At 35.4% G+C, this 21,638-nt stretch overlaps 1 protein-coding gene across 2 annotated transcripts in view; it reads right to left on the bottom strand.

The window, feature by feature from the left end:
• The window catches only part of Sf3b1 (splicing factor 3b subunit 1), a 94,713-nt gene that overhangs the window by 59,576 nt on the left and 13,499 nt on the right, over positions 1 to 21,638 (bottom strand). The window contains exons 3-6 of one of the 2 annotated variants that reach the window (XM_083120342.1): positions 18,834 to 18,923; positions 12,896 to 13,022; positions 3,553 to 3,632; positions 1,466 to 1,627 (exon numbers count right to left, since the gene is read on the bottom strand). In XM_083120342.1, the coding sequence (XP_082976468.1) occupies positions 1,466 to 1,627; positions 3,553 to 3,632; positions 12,896 to 13,022; positions 18,834 to 18,923 (459 nt within the window). Of the gene's footprint in view, positions 1 to 1,465; positions 1,628 to 3,552; positions 3,633 to 5,907; positions 5,956 to 12,895; positions 13,023 to 18,833; positions 18,924 to 21,638 lie in introns of those variants that run through there. The other variant, XM_083120343.1, reaches the window with a different exon arrangement.

Below are 21,638 nucleotides of genomic sequence, written 5' to 3'. Positions count from 1 at the left end.
AGCAATACAATAGTTATCGCCATGGATCTCCAACAAACACTTCCAACGCCCATGATCAGCACGGAGACTGTGTTCTACCTGCGGCATTTGTGGACATACTGCTTTGGAATCCATTTCTGTCATGACGATTCTGCAGTTATGTGCGTCTGGCCAGAATCTGTCGCATCTCGTGGTAGTGAAGAAATTGGAAGCTGTATTCTCCAAGTGATGACAAACCTACCGGAAGATATTCACAGCAGGTCTACTGTAATAGTATATAGTGATTCTTGCATTGGACAAAATAAGAACTCTGTAATAATGGCCCTGTGTATGTACTTGCTGGACATTACCAATCTCAAAACAATAGAGCATAGGTGTTTGGTCCCGGGCCAGACTTTCCTACCATGTGATGCAGATTTCGGCGTCATTGAGAGGTCGAAGTGGAAAACTCAGTCTGTTTATACACCCTCGCAATGGATAACGCTAATAAGGAAGGCAAGGAAAAAGAATCCCTTTACAGTAATGCAAATGAACACACAGGACATGAAGGCAATGTCAACCTTACAGTCACTTATGACAATACGAAGAACGAAAAGAAAAAAAAAGAAGAAAAAAAACAGAAGATGGACAAATCATGAGACAAGAAACATGCATGAGTTTCACGAAAGGCATCCACATCATCCAAGTGTGATTTACGTATGAGCCGAATGTGAGCCGCGGAGTAATGTGAGTTTCCAACGAGGAAGACGGCGGTTGCCATCCTTAAGGAAAGTCGTGTTGAAATGCAAGTATCCGGAAGGAAGAGTTATCCAGAAGGCAAAATATGATAATATCATGACAATGTTGCAGTACATTCCACCCATTTACCACCAGTTTTACACAACTCTGAAGTGGAACACATGGGAAGCAAGTCAAGTATATGGTGTCATCGAAGATATTGATGGCAGTGACAGCGAGTGATACAATGATATGCACTTCTTCACAAAGGAATTGACGTAAGTCTGTGTTGATTTGCAGTGCAATATCACAGACATTCCTTTACGTTGTAGTGTTAGAATTGTGTAACTCTCTTGCATATGAAAGTGTTGGTGCCTTAAAATGCAAAACCTTATTTTTCTTGAAAACATGCTAAACATGCCACTTAGCCTCTCAGGTCTTCATATGCAATTTATTGAAAAAAAATAGAATGTACCTTCTGTGGTACCCTTCTTAGCTTTCATGATGTGGATTTATGTGTCTTGAACTGTGCAGTGTGTTGTTTTTCAAAAATACAAGTAAGATTTCTGCATTTTATTCACATGTTTACATGAATATCAACATGTCTGTAAAGGTTTAAAAGCATCTTGAGACATGCTCAGAAAACTGCAGGAAACACAAAAACCATATCAATCTATGACATTATCCTATTCTTTTAATTAAAGGGGGACGGGGACAAATCAATATTAATAACCAAAGGACAAAAAAATAAAATGCAAAATATACTCACATCAGATGCATCCCAAGAACTGGCTTTCTTTTTCACAGGTGTTGACTCTTCTGATGTCTGATCCCATCGTCCTCTTCTCTTTGGGGCTGACTTCTGCATTTCTCCGTTGGATACTGGTTTAAGGGTGCCATCTTTGGACTTTTCTACCAATTTCTTTCGTACCTGGAATAACAATTTTATTACAATCTTCTATCATAGTGTGATTGCTTGCAAGTATCTTTAACGAGCTATTCACAAAAAAATTCATAAGTACTGGTAATAATGCACTTGCTTCAGCAACATTATTTTTTTTTAATAGAATAGGATAAGAAACGTTTCTGTTTAAGAGAGATGTTTTGACCTGTATTCCAAAATATAAAAAATATATATATACATAAAGCATACCCATAAAATAATGCCAGGGTTAAAAACAGTCACAGTTTTGAAACAAGTCGTGACAGATACACAAAATTAGGGATGGGGCAGATTAATTGGTACTCCACCAGTATTAGCCGATATAGCCATATTGGTGTATCGGTTTATTGGTAAAATTACCAATAATTTTACAGGTCTGATATATCCATAAATATCTTATAATTTAGTGAAATATTCTGCCATTTTGATATAATTTTTATGGATGTGAAGAGGTAATCCCCATTGGTTACTTTTTAAAAAAGTAAATGTCTAAATATGCAGCTTCTTTGGGGTTGCAATCATCTGATAACATACACTTATAAGGAGATCAATCAACAATTCATATCAATTTGGAATTTTTATCTTGAACCTGTAAAACCGGGATCAGTAAATTTTACATCAGTATTAGCCAAAATTTCATATCAGTCCATCCATACATAAAATTATTGGCTAAATGAATAGATGGAAGACATGGGAAAAAGATTTGTACGAAATTTCATTGTGTTCTATGCTTTACAATGTTTCAGTACCACTGTATGCTCAAGAAAGAACTGCCACATAAAAAGGGCATTTGCCTTCAACAGCATAGCACTGCATAGTTTGTTGAATCACTTCCAAGATGGTTATTGTTAATGATAAAAAAAAATTGACGTAAAAACCTGAGACCTCACAACAGTGAGACTGTGTGTTTCGTCAACAACAAAAAATTAACCATCTTGGAACTACTTTACAAACTATATAATATGCAAGTGTATTTCTATCTACTCCATTGGGTCTGATGATGCAGACGAGAAGTTTGCGAAATGTTACATGTTACAAAATGATCAACGTGCTATAATATTCTAAAATGGCAAGGTGCTAATTACCTAGAAAGACTAATTCACCTCAACCAGTGTAGTGAGGATGACTCGGTGAGCCTAATAATATACAGATGGGGTTAAATAAGGATATTTTCCTTCAATAGTCATATAAACTACCGGTAGTTTACAAACTGGAAAATCTAATTATTTCCCCACAAGAAGTAACAATCATGAAAAAGAATGTAAAATATGAGTTTTAAAGTGGGATCCAAATCACTGAATGCCTTCACCATTATCAAACCTTAGACCCCTTGATTATCCAATCAAGCAATCTTCTTTGTTATTGCTGTTGTTCATTGCTATTGTCCACAATTTTACCTTGAGATGAGAGTTACAGACAGACATGAAACTATGTCACATCATAGTTGAAGGTTTCTAAAATGTATGTTGCACAACAGTTTCAGATTTCAGTCTGGATTAACTTTTTCAAGAATAAAGTGGGCCTAAAGTAAAATTTGTGTCTGTCTAATATGCATAGGTAAACATCAACATTTTCTCATTTGTACTGTTTACACCAATCTGTCAAATGTAAAGCAGTGAAACATTTTTTTCAAATGGTGCTTCACTGCTACATCAGATAAGTAACGAAATATGCATTTGTCAAAATGCATTATCTTCTGCAGGATTATAACAATAATGCAAAAGGTATTCTGACCCTCAGAAGTTCGTATATTTTTGTTGTCCAAAATCAAATGACTCCCTAAGACTTCAAATTTCATATTTTAGTATCAGCATTGTTTTTAAATAGAATGATCACGAGTCATCATCATTCATTTTGTGCAACAAATATCAATACTTTGATACCAAAAGCAGTAAACGCTTCAAAATACTCACGTCAGATTCCTCTCCTCGCAAGTGCTGCTCCCGCATAATCTCTGTGTACGTTCGTGACCCAATATCTGGAGTTTTACCACCTGAAAGAACCAAATAATGTCACGCAAAAGCGTGTGGATTAGTCACTATTCATATTAACTATTTCTCAGCTAAATAAAATTTACTACACAGCAAAATTTTGCTTTAAAGTAATCATTCACTACTAATGCAACTATTTTTTCCAGACCTAGATATTCTGATGAACAACTCACTTCAAGAAGTTCAGGAAAACTTTCAGGAATATTACAATTTGGCTACTTCCTGTACATGCCATTGTTCGCTTGTTACATTCATACAAAAATTACAGCATGACAGACATTATAATCAGTGACTAACATTTAAATAAATGTATACTTTCTTCAATCCAAGAAAAGTAATAATTCCTAGTCACATAAGTAAATAATTATTTACAAAATTTGACAGAAAATACTAACTGGGATTTCATATTTCAAACTGCTTTTAGTGAGGGAATCAGAATATATCCAGATCTGAAATTCTGAAAATCCCACCTATCTATTGAAGAATTTGTTTAGAAAAATTTCAAACTTAGGAATTTATATTTTGCATTATTGCCATTTTTAAACGTCCTATTTTAACATACTATGTCTACATTAAGTTCAAAGTACTATTATTCTATCAAAGATCTAAAATGTGGGATTTCAAAATTGGAAACCAAACCATTTAGACAATGTAAAGCAGTTTTCAGATCACAATTTTGAGGTACATATTTATACAATGTCTGAAAAAAAGAATCAATACAAGCATTGGCATATACTATCAAGCAATTGTAAGATTTTCACTAATAATGCACAATTACTATCATATTCCACACCATATCCCATGCATTCTGATGGGTTAAAATTATGTGTGATGTGAAATATTCAAAACAATAAAAATTGAGGAGAGTGGTAAAAGATATGTTAGATTGACGGTATACACCAGCAGTGAAAAAAAGGTATAATTTAATTTATATAAAAGTTTTGTTTACAAATTATCATGTCAAAATCTTAGTTGTGTACCCACAAAAGTTGTCAACTAGAGATCTGCGAAAAGTAATCTTTTGAATGTATGTACAAGACAATATTGCCTATTAATTATGCGCTACATGGTAAAAGAAACTAATTTTTTCATATGCTCCATAGTGAAAGCCAAAAAGAAACAGTCAATTAAATTACATTATTTGGTGTGCTCTGAAATTACTGGTTGACAGTGGTTATGAAGCAACAAATGGATATTTATAAAACTCTATTTTAAAATTTTGTGAAAATTGTTATTTTACATATCATACTGACATTTTTTGTTTTCTAAAGAGATTCCTTTGCACCCATTAAGAGGTATATATATTCATTCATGACATGGTGAATATATTATACAGATGCAATTTTGTTATTGTACTTCGAATTTGCACACTGTGGGTTATTAGTATTCTTTAAAATTTCAAATTAATGAACAGCCACTTTTCAACAGACACCTGCAGAAAATTTCACCCATGTGTTTGATTGATTGATTTGCTGTTTTAAGTCCACTTTATGCACAGTATGGTTAATCGGGACTAAAAAAACAGTTTAAAGTGGAATCCGAACCACTTTGTGCCTCCACCGGGTATCGAACCTGGGACCCCTTGATTATAAGGAAACGAAGCTACCACTGCACCATCTGGGAGGACTTCACCTATGTGTTATTTGTGTGAATAGCCTGTACCTTGTTGCAAAATTCTGCTTCTGTTTTATTATTTTAAGGATATATACCTTATATCTTGGTTAAATTAATATCTAAATATGTACATGGTTTCTCTTCCTCAGGCAAAATTCATAAATTAAAGAAATTAATGAATCTATTCATATTCTCATTTTAATATACCATTAGCAGAATATCAGTGAATTTCATATGTGTGTGTCATGAACATCAGCAAAAATTTCATATGGGTTCATCCCTAAAATATTCACTAATGAAGTAATCAGAAAGCGAAAATGCTTATTTAATTACAAAATTTATTTTTACCGAACAGCATTGGCACAAAATTTACGGAACCTGCATATTTTGGGGCCTCTGCAAAATTCCTAAATGTCAGAAAAGCATTGAACTGATAGTTCTGAATGCTTATCTTTTTGTCACACACACGTGGGAAACAATTGATTCAATGTGGATTTACATATTAGCATAGTTTACAAATCAGTGTCCTTATAATTCTGACCTAGCCTGATTACTTATGCCATGCTTGTTATTAATCAATACATATTCTCGCATCTCCAAATGAACATTTGTAATTAACAATTGATCTGAAAACTGCATTTGAACTATATACATACGTGGTACCTTCTTCACATCACATCATCTAGGATTCGTCAAACATTTCTGCCAGGAGCGCCTGATGGACCTGTAATTAATCTGGTTGATTAGTAATTTTTTGAACTGCTCACACACACACAAACACACACCAAGGGAATGTTTGGAGACTTGGCTACCACAATCACATGGGTGATTTATCCAGCGGCTTCTATTGTTCTCGGTGAATATGGAGCAAATATATCACCTCCATATATTAACGTGGACAAATGATTATTTGGCAGTGTCCATAGCAACGAGAAATTAAAAATACTAGTTTGTATTTTACATTTCAATATGAATTTATCTATGTATCCTTTCATGTACTTAAAGCACAATTAAAGTAGGTGCTACTAATTTTAAAATTATGAATAAAATGAAATATTTTCTTCTTCTATAACTCAAGGAAAAAATATAACAAGAATATATTAAAACAAACTAATGAAAGGACATTCGTAGCAATATTCCTTGAAATACTCTAACCATGCCTCAAATTTCTGGATATCCGATGTAGAGCCCACTGCGTTGCAGGTATCCTCAAAGGGGAGAAAAAATTGAATATCATTAGTAACGAAGACTTAACTATATCCCCCATCCCTAAATGATTATCCACCCATTTTTCAAATATATGTACACATGACAGTAGGTACCATGTTGTTTGCATACAAAAATGAAAAATAAATGTGCGAATAAGCTGTCAGATTTGAGGCAATTTTAAAGACCTCTAAATTATTCCTATGAATTGTTGCATGGCTACCATTCATGCTTCGTTCCAAATTCAAATACCGTATTTACGCATGTATAATGCGCACACTGGTTTTTGATGGGGAAAAGTGACAACACTCTTTAACCACCTAATTTATTCTGTAATAGTACAAAAGTAAGATCAAAATTACGTTATGGATTTGCAGTGCTCAGGAAGTTCTTTTCTATTATTTCTCGCCCAAAAAATACTGCTGATACGCATCCCATGTGACGGGACGTACATGCTCGAATTCCGCCGAAATGGCACAGGCACTGCTTTCTTGGTGTTGCAGAACATTTCATTGCAAAGGGAAAAATTATGGAAATGGCCTTCAGACTTTTATATGTGGTCCTGTTCATTCCTTCTTTACTTTTTCTAAAAAACTTCAAAATATATACTTTTTCCATGACTGATGTAACATTTATACAAGGCACATTCAGGACCCTCGAACTACCAGTTAGCAGCACAAGATTTCTTCCATTAAGGCATTTACACACTCCATATATATAACATGATTTGGCCAGTAATACACTCTCATTATTATTTTATTTTTCCTTATCTTTTCTTTCATCCAAAGTACCATAAAATCAGAACATTCCTTCATTTTGTGATGAGCTTATTTCAACCACATTGCACATTAGTGTCACCATCTTGAATGGGATACTGTTGCCATATTCAGAAACTGCAGGATTTAAGCTTTACAACGATGTGTAATATGATAGGGTTCCGTAAACATGAAAAGTCAATGCAAGTGTCACAAAATCATGGAATGATCCCGTATGGTTTCATGTTGGCTGTCCGAATTATTCCGTGCATAACACGCACCACAGTTTTTGGAAGTAAATTTTTTGGAAAAAAGTGTGCATTATACATGAGTGAATATGGTATATTATGTAACGTCCTTTCTTCTTCAACTAGGGGAGACCGGGGTAATTAGAACAGGAAACAGCCTGTAGAAGTTCCACTGTAAATTACTCAGAAAGTTACTGATGGATTTTTTTAAAATTTCTACCATTTAAAAGGACATCTTTTGCATATTTTTGAAAAAAATAATGACCATACCTGCATTGCAAATACTCGTCCAAAAAAAAAATAAATTGTCATGACACCATAAAATTGTTCCAATTACCCCATTTGGGGTTAATGGAACATAAGTTAGAAATTTCAACTGAATAGCTTTAGATTGCTGTTGGGGTAATACGAACATCATATATAAATGTCCAATTTACCCTGCAAATTTGAACACAATAGCTCTACTTCTTCTGGAGTTATCAATGCTTGTTTAAATAAAATCCCAAGTTAACGTCTTTTTTTCATAAAGTTCAATTTCCCAGCTGTGAAGCAAATATGTGTTAATGAAAATCAGTTATCTATGATTTATTTGAAAGGTTACAGGCCATTCTACAATGTAGTAAAGAAAAAACTTCTAATAGTTACATGTACAATCTAGTATACCCAAGCGAAATCAAGCAAATTACGCAATGTTCTAATAACCCATTTGCAGAAATTATTGGGGTAATAAGAACTTTGCTTATAAAAACCAGGCAAATTGCCCATAGACAACCAAACTCACATGAAATGATGTGTGCCCTTATGTTTTATTATAGGGGTGAAGAAAATTTTGAAAGGGTTCTTTCATTCACATCCAGTATATGCAGAAGCAGAGAAACACCAAGCATGCGTCACATCATTTTTGCAGGTGTATAATAAAAGTCCAATAAAACTTACTTTTGTGTAGTTATTCCAATAACAAATTTTCTGAATGTAGGTTTAGTGAAGGTACATAGGTATGAAATGTTATTACACCAGTATTTTCGTTTTAAATTATTCTACATTAACATGTTCCAATAACCCCATGTTCTAATTACCCCGGTCTCCCCTACTTACTGATGTTTCAACACCCTTCATGACATGCTACTATCAGTTGATGTCACTAGCCTACACAGGATATTTCCTCAGAGGGGACTTAAATTGTAGAAGATCTAGGGAGAAGGAGGGGGGAAGTGTAATAAAATATTTCCTAATTACTACTTGAATAAGTTTTCGAAGTTGTTCAAAGGCAAAAATGGCAATTCAGGGTAATATTATGGGAATTTGCATATTGTTTCTTATTGGCTTCATTTGAAAATTTTGATTTGCCCAAAATTTCAGGACAGATGATGGGCCTATCAGCTCCGACCCTGTGTATACCAGTGGTTGATGTTCAGGTAAACAAACAAAAGCTTATGCACATCTTTTAGTCTCAACACTAAAGTCATTTTGTAAGCAGTGGCAAAAAATGTCATTAAGGAAGTCAGTTACTCCTGAATTTTGTAAAGAAACATATTTATAAAGGCATCCAAATCATATTTTACCCAGAATCAACTTTACTAGGACCTAACAAGATGAATTCTAACATTTTTCTTTTGATTTCTCAAAGTACAGTGAAACCCTGATTATAAGTTTTCAGATTTTACGTTTTCCCACAACAATTTTAACTTTCACAGTCCCAATACAGCAAAATATTAGTTAAGAATTTTTCAACTAAAAACAGCAAACCCATTAGTGATTGCGATTTTTAACATGACAAAAATCAGAAATGTTCTTGTCAAAAATTAACCCATCTACACAGCAGTGACAGAAAAATCATTAATAAACAGAAATATGGACAAGTAGTCAACAATAATGACAAAAAGAAGAAATTGAAAGTAAGGGTTGGGGAGTTGCCCATACGATAGCTAAAAATGGAACTAAATTCTGAGGGGCAAGGTCTGCAAAGAGGCTTTTCATATGGTAATACAAAGTCAAATTTCTCAATTTTCCAAAACAGCTTGTTACTCCTCCATATTCATGTACATAATAATTGCAAACACCAAGTCAACAGTGAAAAATTCAGCTTTACAAGGAACCAAAGCTCTTCCCCATACAAGAATCCTGTCATATTCTTCCATACGAAGCTTCAGAAGTTATGTATTGTATTTTTGTTATTTAGCATCTGTATGAGTGATGATAGAAGAAACTGATTAAGGATCACTCACAAAGACCACCCATGACCATGCTGGGACTCAAGGATCTTCTATCGTGAGATCGAAAGTTGACAACGCACTCAGGAACCAAGCTTCAAGTTCCATATAGATTGACCAATAATAAAACATAATGGACTTGCAAAAATAATTCAGAGAATACCTATCAGCAAACTCATATGAAAATCTCAAATTACATCATCCCAAAAAGAATTACAGGAATAATGCCACTTTTCCTTAAAGTCTGACATACTACACATAAAACAAAGAGACACTATTGAAAACTTTGATGTAAAATAAAATGAACACTACAAGATAACACCTGTTCAATCTAACACGGTGTGCTAATGATGACTACATTTACGTTAGAAATTCTATCAAGAACAATTGAGTGTTGCATCTCAGTAAATTCATAAACCTGCCTTGTGCTCATTTGAGTTCTGTGTCAAATTTTGAAAAAAAGGTAGCAAAGTTATTCCTGGAATTCTGTTGAACGACGGAAAAGTAGAACTTTTTGAACAGTTGGTTCAAAATATGCTGTTGTTTATAATGTATATATGTATATAACCAGAAAAAATATGTGTATATATTTTAAATCTGTATTTATGATGGGGAGTCTCTAACATGTGTAGTACTAATGTTTCATAAACCTAGGATTAATAAATAACCCATGGGACAACAGCCTGTGAGGGTCACGGCCTACCTACCAACTGCTGGTCTCACTCCCGCCTGCCGAGGAGATTATCCAATCATTTACGGGGTGACGTATGCTGAGAACGACGAACCCCCAGTTGTTGTTGTAGATTTCAATGACCGGGTTACGCTACTCATTCGTAGCTCCCCAATTTACTCACGATGGTGGGTGGCCACCGGTCCCGAAATCTCGAGAGAAAAATTGTTACGCTTCCCCCACGAGACTCGAACCTGCACGCGTCCTGCAGCTGGAGCCCAAAGCATGATGCCTTAGACCGCACAGCTACAGTGTGGGACAAACTTAGGTTTACTTTTCAACAAAAGAATTCCTGTAGATGGAATTCACAAAACAAAATCTTTGGACATTAATCTTCCATGTTGTGTGTGTGATCAAGTGGAGTATCCCACCTGTGACTTTTAGCACAGAGTATATTAGTCAATATGGAAGCTGAGCATCCGAAGATTTCATTATGTGATTACCAACTGTAAGAATTATTGCCTTGAAAGTTTTACACACTTTAGTACACATTTTTATACTTTCTTGTTGATTATGAACAGTGTAAGCTGTTGCGCAAAAATAACTTTTAAAAATTTATCTACAATCAATCTGTTTTACGATCGGGAGCATGGTATGTAGCAAGCATAAGCGGAAGTGCATACACACTTTACAGCGGTTCTACAGCATAAGTGTCAAAATTCTGAAGAAACCTTTATGTTCAAGCATTACGAAATAAGAGGAAGTTCATTACAAACATTAAATGTGGTTACAGAAACACACAATAAAGAAATCTGTCAAAAGGTATGCAAACAACTATGGTAACATACTTTTCCTGGAGAATAATCACACTGAAAATTACCAATAGCTCTTAAAATATCTGTATTGTAATTAAGAAAAATCAACTTTTGATTATACTCCAGATTTACATGTAAGTGTATTTACTATTACTCTAGGAAGCAATTCAAAAATTAATATGTATATTTAGTAAATATCTCCATTTTCTGTCAAACTATATTAATGTTCTCCTGAACAACATGCTTCATATACTTTATCATATCCACTTTATCCCTGGTGCACTCACACACATCATTCATTCACATTCTCCAGTCATTCACAATACTATCAAACATGTGTGTACTGCTTGTACATAATAAATAGAGTTTCGGTAGCCAAACACTGGCCACAAGATGCAGAAAGCAAAGCTGCAATGCTCTCAGACATAACGAGTTTAATAACGATAGACTTGTCAAATATTACAATTGTATTATTTCTAAGGTTAACGTATTCCTTTAGCGAAGCCCTCGAAGTAATATTACCACCATTGTGAATGCAAAATGTATTTTCTATGAAGCATTCCCTGGGTGACAAGTGATAAGCACATTGATTTCCATTGTTGCTGTTTTTAACTTTTCAAGACCAGAGTCTTCTACCACTGCTTTGAAATAGTCCCAATTGTCCCTGCAATGTTGGGTTACCACCAAAATTTTGGAGCTTTACCAGGATCAAACCCAGAACCATTTTCACCAAAGGTGAGAGTACTAACCATTTGGCTACATGTGATATCTAGATGGAGTAAAAGTTATAAACCATCAAAGTAGTTTGTAAAATATGCATGCATAAAATCAAAACAATATTACTATGCTCTATATTTTGAAATAATCTGCATACAAATACTTCCAAGAAGTGGTTTTTGTTTTTAATTCCATCAAATTGCAGTTGTTATGACATTATTCAGATAGGAATTACAAGACCAAGTTTAAAAAGTAATAGTGTCAAAACACTAAATGACAATTCAGTATGCTCCATTGTTACATTTCATTTGGACACTGCAACTGGCGATAGGAACTCAGGCAAATGAGTATACTTGCATATAGTTGATTGATTGAGTTGGTGTTTTAAGTCCACTTTATGCACAGTAAGGCTGGTCGGGACTGGACCTACAGTTTAAAGTGGGATTCGAACCACTATGTGCCTCCACCGGATATCGAACCCGGGACTTGCATATAGTGAGGTATTATCTAAAGCACAGTTACAAATTAAAAAAGCTTGTCTTGAAAAATGCTAATTACTGGCACAATATAAAAACAGAATTGTAAATGTATGTTGATAGAAACAGTGATCGAAAACAAAATACTGGCTACAATTATCTGGCTTTGCACTGCACCTATTGTGCTAGTTTTCAACTACAGCTCGTGAACTAATCTGCTTCAACTCTCCTAAATTTAATCATAGAAGAATTAATAAATATTAACATTTACTGTACTTGCAGTGGCTAAATGTAATTATTTCCTAAGCAATGCAATCAATGCAATGCAATCAATGCAATTCACAAGTAACATATGCAAATAAGACTCAACGTCTAGCAAATATTTCTGCATTAAAAAAAAAAAAAAATCCTCTTAAGATTGGCCTGCAAAACCAGGTGGCATTTCATTGTGAAATTCAACTTATCAGTACAAACAGTACACTATCATTAACATACATACAAAAGACATTATAAAATTCATTTATTATTTAGAACAAAAAAAAACATTAACTCACCTTCTGCAAAAGGATCCACACGTTCAGGAGATATAATCATGTAACGCCGTTTCATTCGATATTCATCTTCCCTCTCTGCTATAGTAGGGCGTCTTCTTTCAGCAAAAGGATCATAATCTTTATCACTCTGTAAGTAATTTAAGCAATGTTATAAATTAAAAATACTATTAATTTTTTTTATACATTTGTACAGATTGCTCTTACAGTTCAGACTTTAATTACTATTTGACATACTGAAATTGTGATTATTAATTTCTTAAAATGACACACTTATATGCAGATTACTTCAACCTGTACGGTATAGTACCTAAAATAATTCTCGAAGCTTTCCTGGTGGTGAATACTGAAGAGGTTTTCTCGGGCAATCAGCCAGGTGATTTCCGGATAGGCTTTCGAGAGCTAACGTCACTCTCCATCTAATCACTTTAATCCTTGAAGATGAATGGCGTTAGCTCTCGAAAACTCTGAAGCCTATCCGGAAATCACCTGGCTGATTGCCCAAGAAAACCTCTTCTGTTAGTACCTACTCTTCTTTTAAAAATGCGAGGACTGTTCAGCAAAGAATGATCGTTAGTTTCTTCTTGACAACATTTTGATGGCCTTTCTCAAAGTTGTTCCCATTGGATGTGATGCACTTGTCCGAGTGTTTTTGTAAGCCTTCAAAGACATGCTGGCTGTTTTTTGATAGATCATCCAGAATCGGCCCTACAGCAACCCTGCTGCTTCTGATGATGGAAGGAAAATGCATCCCATGAAGTTTCTTCAAATTAAGGAAAAGAAAAAAAAGTTGCATGGGGGCTACGTCTGTAGCTGCTGTCACAGACGCATAACTAAAGTCAAAACAATGAAACTAGTACCACGTGTACTAAGCTCCGCGACAGGTTAAGTTTGCAGCAGGTTTTATGTAGAGAACAGTACTCAGAATCTTCCATGCCAGTCTTGATTTAACCGCCAAGCTGTTCATATTGCAGACAATGAGAACATGCAAAGTATTGCCAACCACACAACACATAAAGACCTGTACATGCATGTCAGCGGAATGTATTTTTTTGCTTCCTTTCATCTCCTGTACCATACAATTTTTAAAGGACTTTCTGTGCATAAATTATATAATACATGCGTCATTGCTTTACTATTTCGCTGCGGTCGTCGCTTTTATGCACAGCACGCCAGGTGCCTTGCTCCGCGGAAGTCGCATTATTGCGAGTTCATACTTCCACTCGCTGCGGATGCCGCATTTTCGAAGTACGTCGCTTTTAGTAGCCTTCTGACATCTGTTGATAGTATTTTGAACTATTTGAACTTGTAGGTTTGTTTTTATCCGTATGATGTCGCTAATTTCGTCTCCGTTTAGAATTCTTTGACATACGAGCGTTGAGTGCTCCGACATGTAAGTTTCAAATACATGTTCGAATGTAAACAACATGGCTTCGTCAAGTCGTCAACACTTGTCTGATAATGTTGTTACTCAACTGTTATTTGCAGACTCAGAATCAGGTGAATTAAGTTGTGACGATAATAGCGACAGTTTTTATGACACTTCAAGTGGTGACAGTGATTGTGTAGTGTCTGATGAAGAATTTGTACTGCCGTCCGTAACATCATGGAGCAGAGTGCAAAACAGAATTGATCTAGGTGCGGGAATTTCAAAATTTTTCAAAATATCATACCACTAAGGACTACAGAATGGTTTGTCAGTGCAAGGAATGACTTTTGTAAGTTCTCTATAACATATTTCGCAATGTAATTTTGAAAAATTATTATTTCTAAAAAAATGTTCTCTTTTCAAAATTTCAAAATTTGTCAAAATATCATACCACCAGGGGCTACAGAATGGTTTTCCAGTGCAAGGAATGACTTTTGTAAGTTATCTATAACATATTTTGCAATGCAATTGTGTAAAATTATTGTTTCTAAAAAAATGTTTGAAAAATTATTGTTTCTTAAAAAAAAATTTTTTTCAAAATTTGTCAAAATATCATACTTCCAGGGACTACAGAATGGTTTTACAGTGCAAGGAATGACTTTTGTAAGTTCTCTCTCATATATAATGCAATGTAACTGTGAAAACTGTTTTCTTATAAAAAAAATATACTTTCATATTTAATTACGCAGCCAAGGGATACTGTGCGCCAGAGAATTCCGCAGCGAAAGAGTTAATATAAATCGTGAAATATCTTCGAAACATGAGGGCTTGTGTGTGTGTGTCAAGTATGCAAAAAATAAAAGTAATGACAGGCTCCTCTTGAATATAATAGTGAGTTATTGGTTTTGGTTTAGAAATAAATAAATTTATGAAAAACTTGGTTGCTTCATTCACAATACATCCCTTACTATGACACATGCACTTTAAGGTTAAATAAAAAGCAGCATGATTTGTATATGGTGAGGCTGTCAAATGGGAAGATTTAAAAAATTCACAAAAAATAGAGAGCAAATATTATTTATTCTTTGAACATGAATGTACTGTACACGAGTGGAAATTACTAGTGTACCTGAAAAATGTTCTTTTTTTGAATATGGTGTCAGTAAGATGGCATCCTCGGTTTTGCACACATTCTCGGAGTCTTAGAGTAAATCCGCCCATGATGTTGCGTAGCATCTCCAACGGAATGTTGTGGATCTCTTGCCGAATTCGCTCCTTCAGATCATCCCTGGTTCTTGGAGGGTTGTCCTTGAATACTTTGGATTTGACGTAACCCCAAAGAATAAAGTCAGTAGCCGCAAAGTCGGGCAGGCCACGGAATATCGCCGAATCTGCTGATGAGACGAGCAGGAAATGCGAGTCTAAGCACATCCATAGACACTCTGGCAGTATGCTGGAACAAGGAGCACGCGGGGTTAACTGAAACTCTCGACGGAAAGCGGGTTGATCTCCAACAAAACTATCAGAGTTTTTGTAAAACACCTTTACAGCAATGTGTGCAACATCAAGGATGCCATCTTACTGACACCATATTCAAAAAATGAACATTTTTCAGGTACACTAGTAATTTCAACTCATGTAGAGTACATTCATGATCAAAAAATAACTAATATTTGCTCTATCTAGTTTTTGCGAATTTTTTAAATCTTCCCGTTTCACTGCCTCACCCTATATGTGTTAATGGTGACACAATGTAGTGTATTGTCTGTTACTATTATTTTGTTTGGTTTCTATTTATGAATCACTTCACTAAACCAGGATTCAAACCTTGGTCTGTCCATTTTTTGGTGATAATCACCCTTCCATTTCTTTGCAAGGAACAGTAAACATGTATCTTCAACAAAGCCTTCATTGCTGCCAATGTGTAAAACAATAAGCCTTCCCCCTCCCCCAACGGTTGCTTCAACACAGTGATCAGCCCTCAATGAAAGCATGGCGGTGGTATCCTCCCAAGCTTTATTCAATGCCCCGTATCGATGCACGTCTCGTCTCACGGCGATATCTTTAACAGGGTGGCCACTCTAGGAACATGATAAAATTCAAGTATAATTCCCGGTTTTCAAGATGAACTTTCCAAAAATTCAAGGGTACAAGTAGATGTTTTCTTTATTTCAACCTTACATATTACCGCATCTCAACACCCACACAAATGTACGAACAATATAAAGAACCTGTGTGATTCAGACATATCGAAAAATTCTAATTCAATTCAAATAAACAGTACATATATTGAAAATATTTAGTTTAAAGTGTGGAGTTTACATTTGCCATTTCACATTCTCAGACTCGAAATATATCTGTTAATTGTATAAGAATTTGACACTCAAATTTACCTATTCAACTTTGAGATATCTTATCTTGCAATAATCTTCAGATTATCATTCTGCAGAGGACTCAAAGTAAATGAACTGAGAGAATTTTTTTCCACGTAGCTTTATTCTCCTTCCTCGATAAAGATAAACTGTGAAATACCTTAGGACATTTATAAATATGCATAAATTCATAAATTCAATGGGTAATAACAATCTGTGGAAATATGCAAATGACTCGATTCATTTGGACTCCCAACATGTACAAAGAAGCAAATGTGGCTTCCCTTTGATTATTACAAATAACTTGCCTGTAGTATACAATAATAATGGTCTCTCTTCAATACTTTATATTACACTCATGACAACATGGCTTTCGTAAGTCAAAATGTAAATGACACTGCAACACAGAAAAAACAGATTTGGTTGAATTAACAAAACAAATTTCGTTAAACTACTTGGTAACAGTAAACAATACACATAGTACCATTTACAAAAGTTGGTAATTTTGAACAAATTCTTTGTTAATTATAAGGGCATGCTCGATTAATGAAGATCATTTATTACTGATGAATAATCATTTGTTTGTCGCTTGTTTAAATAAGTGTTTGGTTGCCAGAAACTTTTCCTCTGTGAACGGTTAACAGTATTTTCAGTTGAAAATTGGTTTTGAAAAGGGGGTGTAAAAGAAAATTAAGGGGTGCAACCCCCACCCCCTCCCTGTTGTATCACCAAACAACCAACCATCATTTCCTCCTCCTAAACTCAAACCCCAAATCATTCAACACCCGAAATGCAGTTCATGCACACATTGATAGCTAATCACTATCACTTGGCTGCGAGAGTTGCAAGTTTATCATCGTAATGATAAACCTGGTGCACAGGCGAGGGGCCTGTTCTTACCTGGTGGTTCCATATTACACAGGGAAGAAGAAGAAAGAAAAAAGCCACGTCATCCTATAAATGGAATGATCGCTAACACCAGTCAGCACTGGCATAATTTTCATCACCTCACGCCCTGTCTTATTTTGATCTTGTTGCCGTAAGGAGGAATATACAATTCAAACAACTTCCTTGACTTTGAAGAGCTCTTCCCTTCGGATGATGCCCAAAATAACATTCAGGCAAAACTGTGAGCTGAACCAGACACCTCGATTCAGCCATTCTCAGAGCTGTATAGCAAGATGAGCAATGAATCGCGATAAATATAGGGTTAAAATAGTGGGGTGTGCAACACTGGTATCACCGATTTCATGTGTTCTGCAACGTGTTCCTCGACTCGCTTTTGAGCTTCAGTGGCGAATCTGAGATTCCAAGTTCGTCTGCTCATTGGTTCGAACCGATCAAGTCCATACCAGATAATGTATCTAGTACCTTGTCTAAATATTACAAATTAAATAACTGTTTTGTTGCAAGTATATAGGTACGTCGGAATAGAACCATATATTCTGCGTGCACGTGTGTCTACATATGCAAAATGCTGTTGCAAACTTAACCTGTCGCAGTGTTTGGAGTGCTGCAAGGAGAGAATTTCACTCAAATGGCAGTTTGCACGGACGATGCTAGATAGTGTATGGAATTGAGAGCTTCTTCACTCAAAGCCCAGTAGTATAACCATCATTTGTCTGTGGTAGTGGGTTCTCAAATGTGGATCGTGAAGTGAAAGGTGCAGAGAAATTAAAACTTTTAAGTGAACATAGACATCATCTCCATGTCAAAATGTATTTTAGTCTATCTTGCAAATACACAGTGATATATGAAAATGAAATAATGATTGTGGACTAAAACTACCAAAGTGGATATTTTACATATGTGAGGTTACAGTTATTGTCACATTACATGATATTCCATTGCACGTGCTCAAGCGTAGCATGTTCGAAGGTGGGAGACTCAAATGAGTAGCAGCAAGCAAAAGTGGTTCCATTCAGTACTCTAGAGTGTACATTACACGTTAAGCTAACAATATAACTAAATTAAGTTTTAGTGTAGAAATTATAAGAATAAAAATATAATGATGATTTTTGTATGGAACAGCTCACTTAAAATTTGATTATCAACACATTGAAACACATCTAAAATAAATTTAAACAATATCAGTCATGACAGAACAAAAATTTAAAAAAATCAATTCTGATCAAATGTAAACCATAATCTATATTGTGTTTAAACAAACATTGGAAATAAAAAATACATTACACCATACCTGAGCAACATCATTGAGAAGTGCAACGGGGGCGGTAAACCCTGCTCTGGGTTTGCTCTGACTGAATGACACAACGTCATAGTCTTCATCCTGAAATACATATAGAAAACATTAATCACATTTATTTAAAACAAAAAGATTAGCACGATATCAAAAAATATACAATCAGCAAAAGGAAGCAGCTGCTTCTTAAAAATAAGAGGAACTGCAACCCAGACATCAACTTACAAGCTCCGCATCAACCTTTAATTTGTCAATATTTGAACTACCGCTCAAACAAGTACTATTTGTGCAATCTAGCATGAACATTAACAAGCAGCCAAGTGGGAACTTCAATAAGATTGTGTGCTTAGACATTTTATCGACATGTGTGACATGTCAGATGATTTCTGATGTTGCCTCACTGAGGGATTTGGGGTGATAAAGGTGGTATTTTGTACTACTACTTTACTTCCACATAGTACACCCCGGTAATTGCAATGCTGCAGGAGGCTCTGGCATCTGGTAGAATCTTCTGTAGGGCTGTATTTGTCCTTATGTGTGATGAACACCCTTTTACAGCCTCAACTTTTAACTAGTGTAGTGATTGCTTAATATCAAGTCCCTTTTCATTATAAGTGTTCACAACATCCTCCTCTCTAATGATATGATTGAGGAGGTCCATGCGTAGACTTTTGATAATTTCTATTTTTTCGTAAATCTTTACGTAAATTGACGATCAAAATTACTGGCAACATTGCCTCCTTAGCAGCAAGCCTTGGTACCTTCGTCGAGAAGCCAAGCCCCTTTGGCAATGCAGCAGACTCCCCCTCCCTCTGTAAGATTCGTTCTCGGAAGCATTTTCGAATGCACCAAAAGTTCATGTATGTTCGAATTTGATTTGACTGTTCGCGAGAGTAAAATCCATGGAAGTAATACACTGGATTATTATTATTAATAATAATAATAGTATTATTGAACCGGTCGAATCCATCCCATCGATAGTAAAGTAACAGCTGTAAATTTATATTCTTTCATCTACTTTGATCCATGCATCGTGTATGAGAACTAGCATAAATAAAACCGACCATAAAGCTCATCTCTCTCACTGATGGAAGCTGACCCTTGGACCGCACGCGCGTGTGTGTGTGCGTGCGTGCGTGTGTGTGTGTGTGTGCGCGCGTTGGCAGATTTCCGATTTCGGGGAACAAAGTTAAACTACACACTCACAATTCGGGGAACCAAATTCACACTGAGGAACTTGCCTCAGGTCCCCGGAAGGATTTGACCCAAAAATCGTTAGAAAATGATGAAATAATGCTCTGGTTCAATTTTCAGCTCACTCTGAGAACTACCCCGAATGTCGTAAATTCATCAAAAACAGTGTGTCCAACGGTGTGTGAATTAGTTCCAGAAATGCATTCCAGGTGGCAGCACAAATGCCATTTGTGTGTACGAATGTGTGTACGAACAGAGCGAGAGACGAAAGCTCTTCCCGCGCCAGCTGCTCAGCTGTTTTCCGTCACGTGATGTTAACAATACTGCACGCGCCCCTCTCTTTCTCTTTGCACAACAACAAAGGCACGCACATTACCCGCCAGTTCAGAACCGTGGTGTCCAAAGGCATTCCGTACATACCCATTATATTGAATGAAAACAACTGTTGTTACGCAGAGTGTTGCAGTATATTGAATCAATTGTACTGAGTCGAACTGTCATCTGGAAACACAGATTTTAATGCGTTTTACACAGAAATTGAGATGATGAAAATGCCAACATAAAAGGCAAAATTTTAAATCTAAATCGCATAGAGTCTTTAAGCATATTACCTTCTCTGTATTAGAATATGTGATTGTGACTACTCACCTTATTTATTAAAACATTGCCGTCTACATATGATAATATTTATGTCTACGTTTGTGCTTTCGTAACATATTTGTCCATTATGAAAATTGAAAACTTCTCGAAATGAATTAAACAACAGGTTAAATTGTACGTATTTTTAATGAAACTGAGTTCCATAAATTCTTATTAAATTAAAGTAAAATGTGTGTTAGTGAATGATATACAATATAGCCCAATGTAGCTACTGGTAGTGTAAGGTTCGGTGTCGTGTCTTTACGAGCGTCAATTTACCAATTTTATCTATCATAATTCATCCTTATTGACACAATTAGCATACAGATGCAGCGAGGCAAAGCTATATAACAAAAATACAAATAAGAAATGTGACTGGTATCATCAAATTTGGACAATGGTCATTGTGAGATATCAGGTTCTTTATTTTAAAAAAATAGAATATGTAGTAAATACTTGACAAGGATCATGAATCCTCAGAATAGCATGTCAAGAAAGTGACCGACATTTACTTGTATGTTGATCCAACAAACTGACAAGTCCGATATCACTGCCTGTATACGCAAATAAGTGATTCATGGATGAAATAAATTTTATCTTATCTTACATAGAAGTGTGCATTAACGATAACGAAAAATAATAAACACGCTCGATACAACTCCCGTTAATTTCCCTGGTATAAGCTGGTGATTTACTGAAGCAACAAAAGTGTTTTGTTGCTGCAGTGTGATTTTGAGAGTAGAGGAAGAATAAGTAGGCTGAAAATAAAACTCTTTTATCAAAAACACGCTAAAAAGATTAAAACGTGAATCAACTCATTCTGAGCTGTAGGCAGTTATCGAAAACGCCGCAGGAATAAACAAAAGTAAAAATAAAATTCTTAAAAACCATGGTGAAGAGAGACAACAGCCGCTGATATTTGCATAGATCGCGACCACTACAGGATTCTTCTTTCAGGACCAATAGATT

This window comes from Lepisma saccharinum, chromosome 4, assembly GCF_977018435.1.
Source record: "Lepisma saccharinum chromosome 4, izLepSacc3.1, whole genome shotgun sequence".
In the NCBI taxonomy this organism is placed as follows: domain Eukaryota; kingdom Metazoa; phylum Arthropoda; class Insecta; order Zygentoma; family Lepismatidae; genus Lepisma; species Lepisma saccharinum.
The sequence above is the reverse complement of the archived record's forward strand: the minus strand, read 5'-3'. Positions and strand labels throughout refer to the sequence as shown.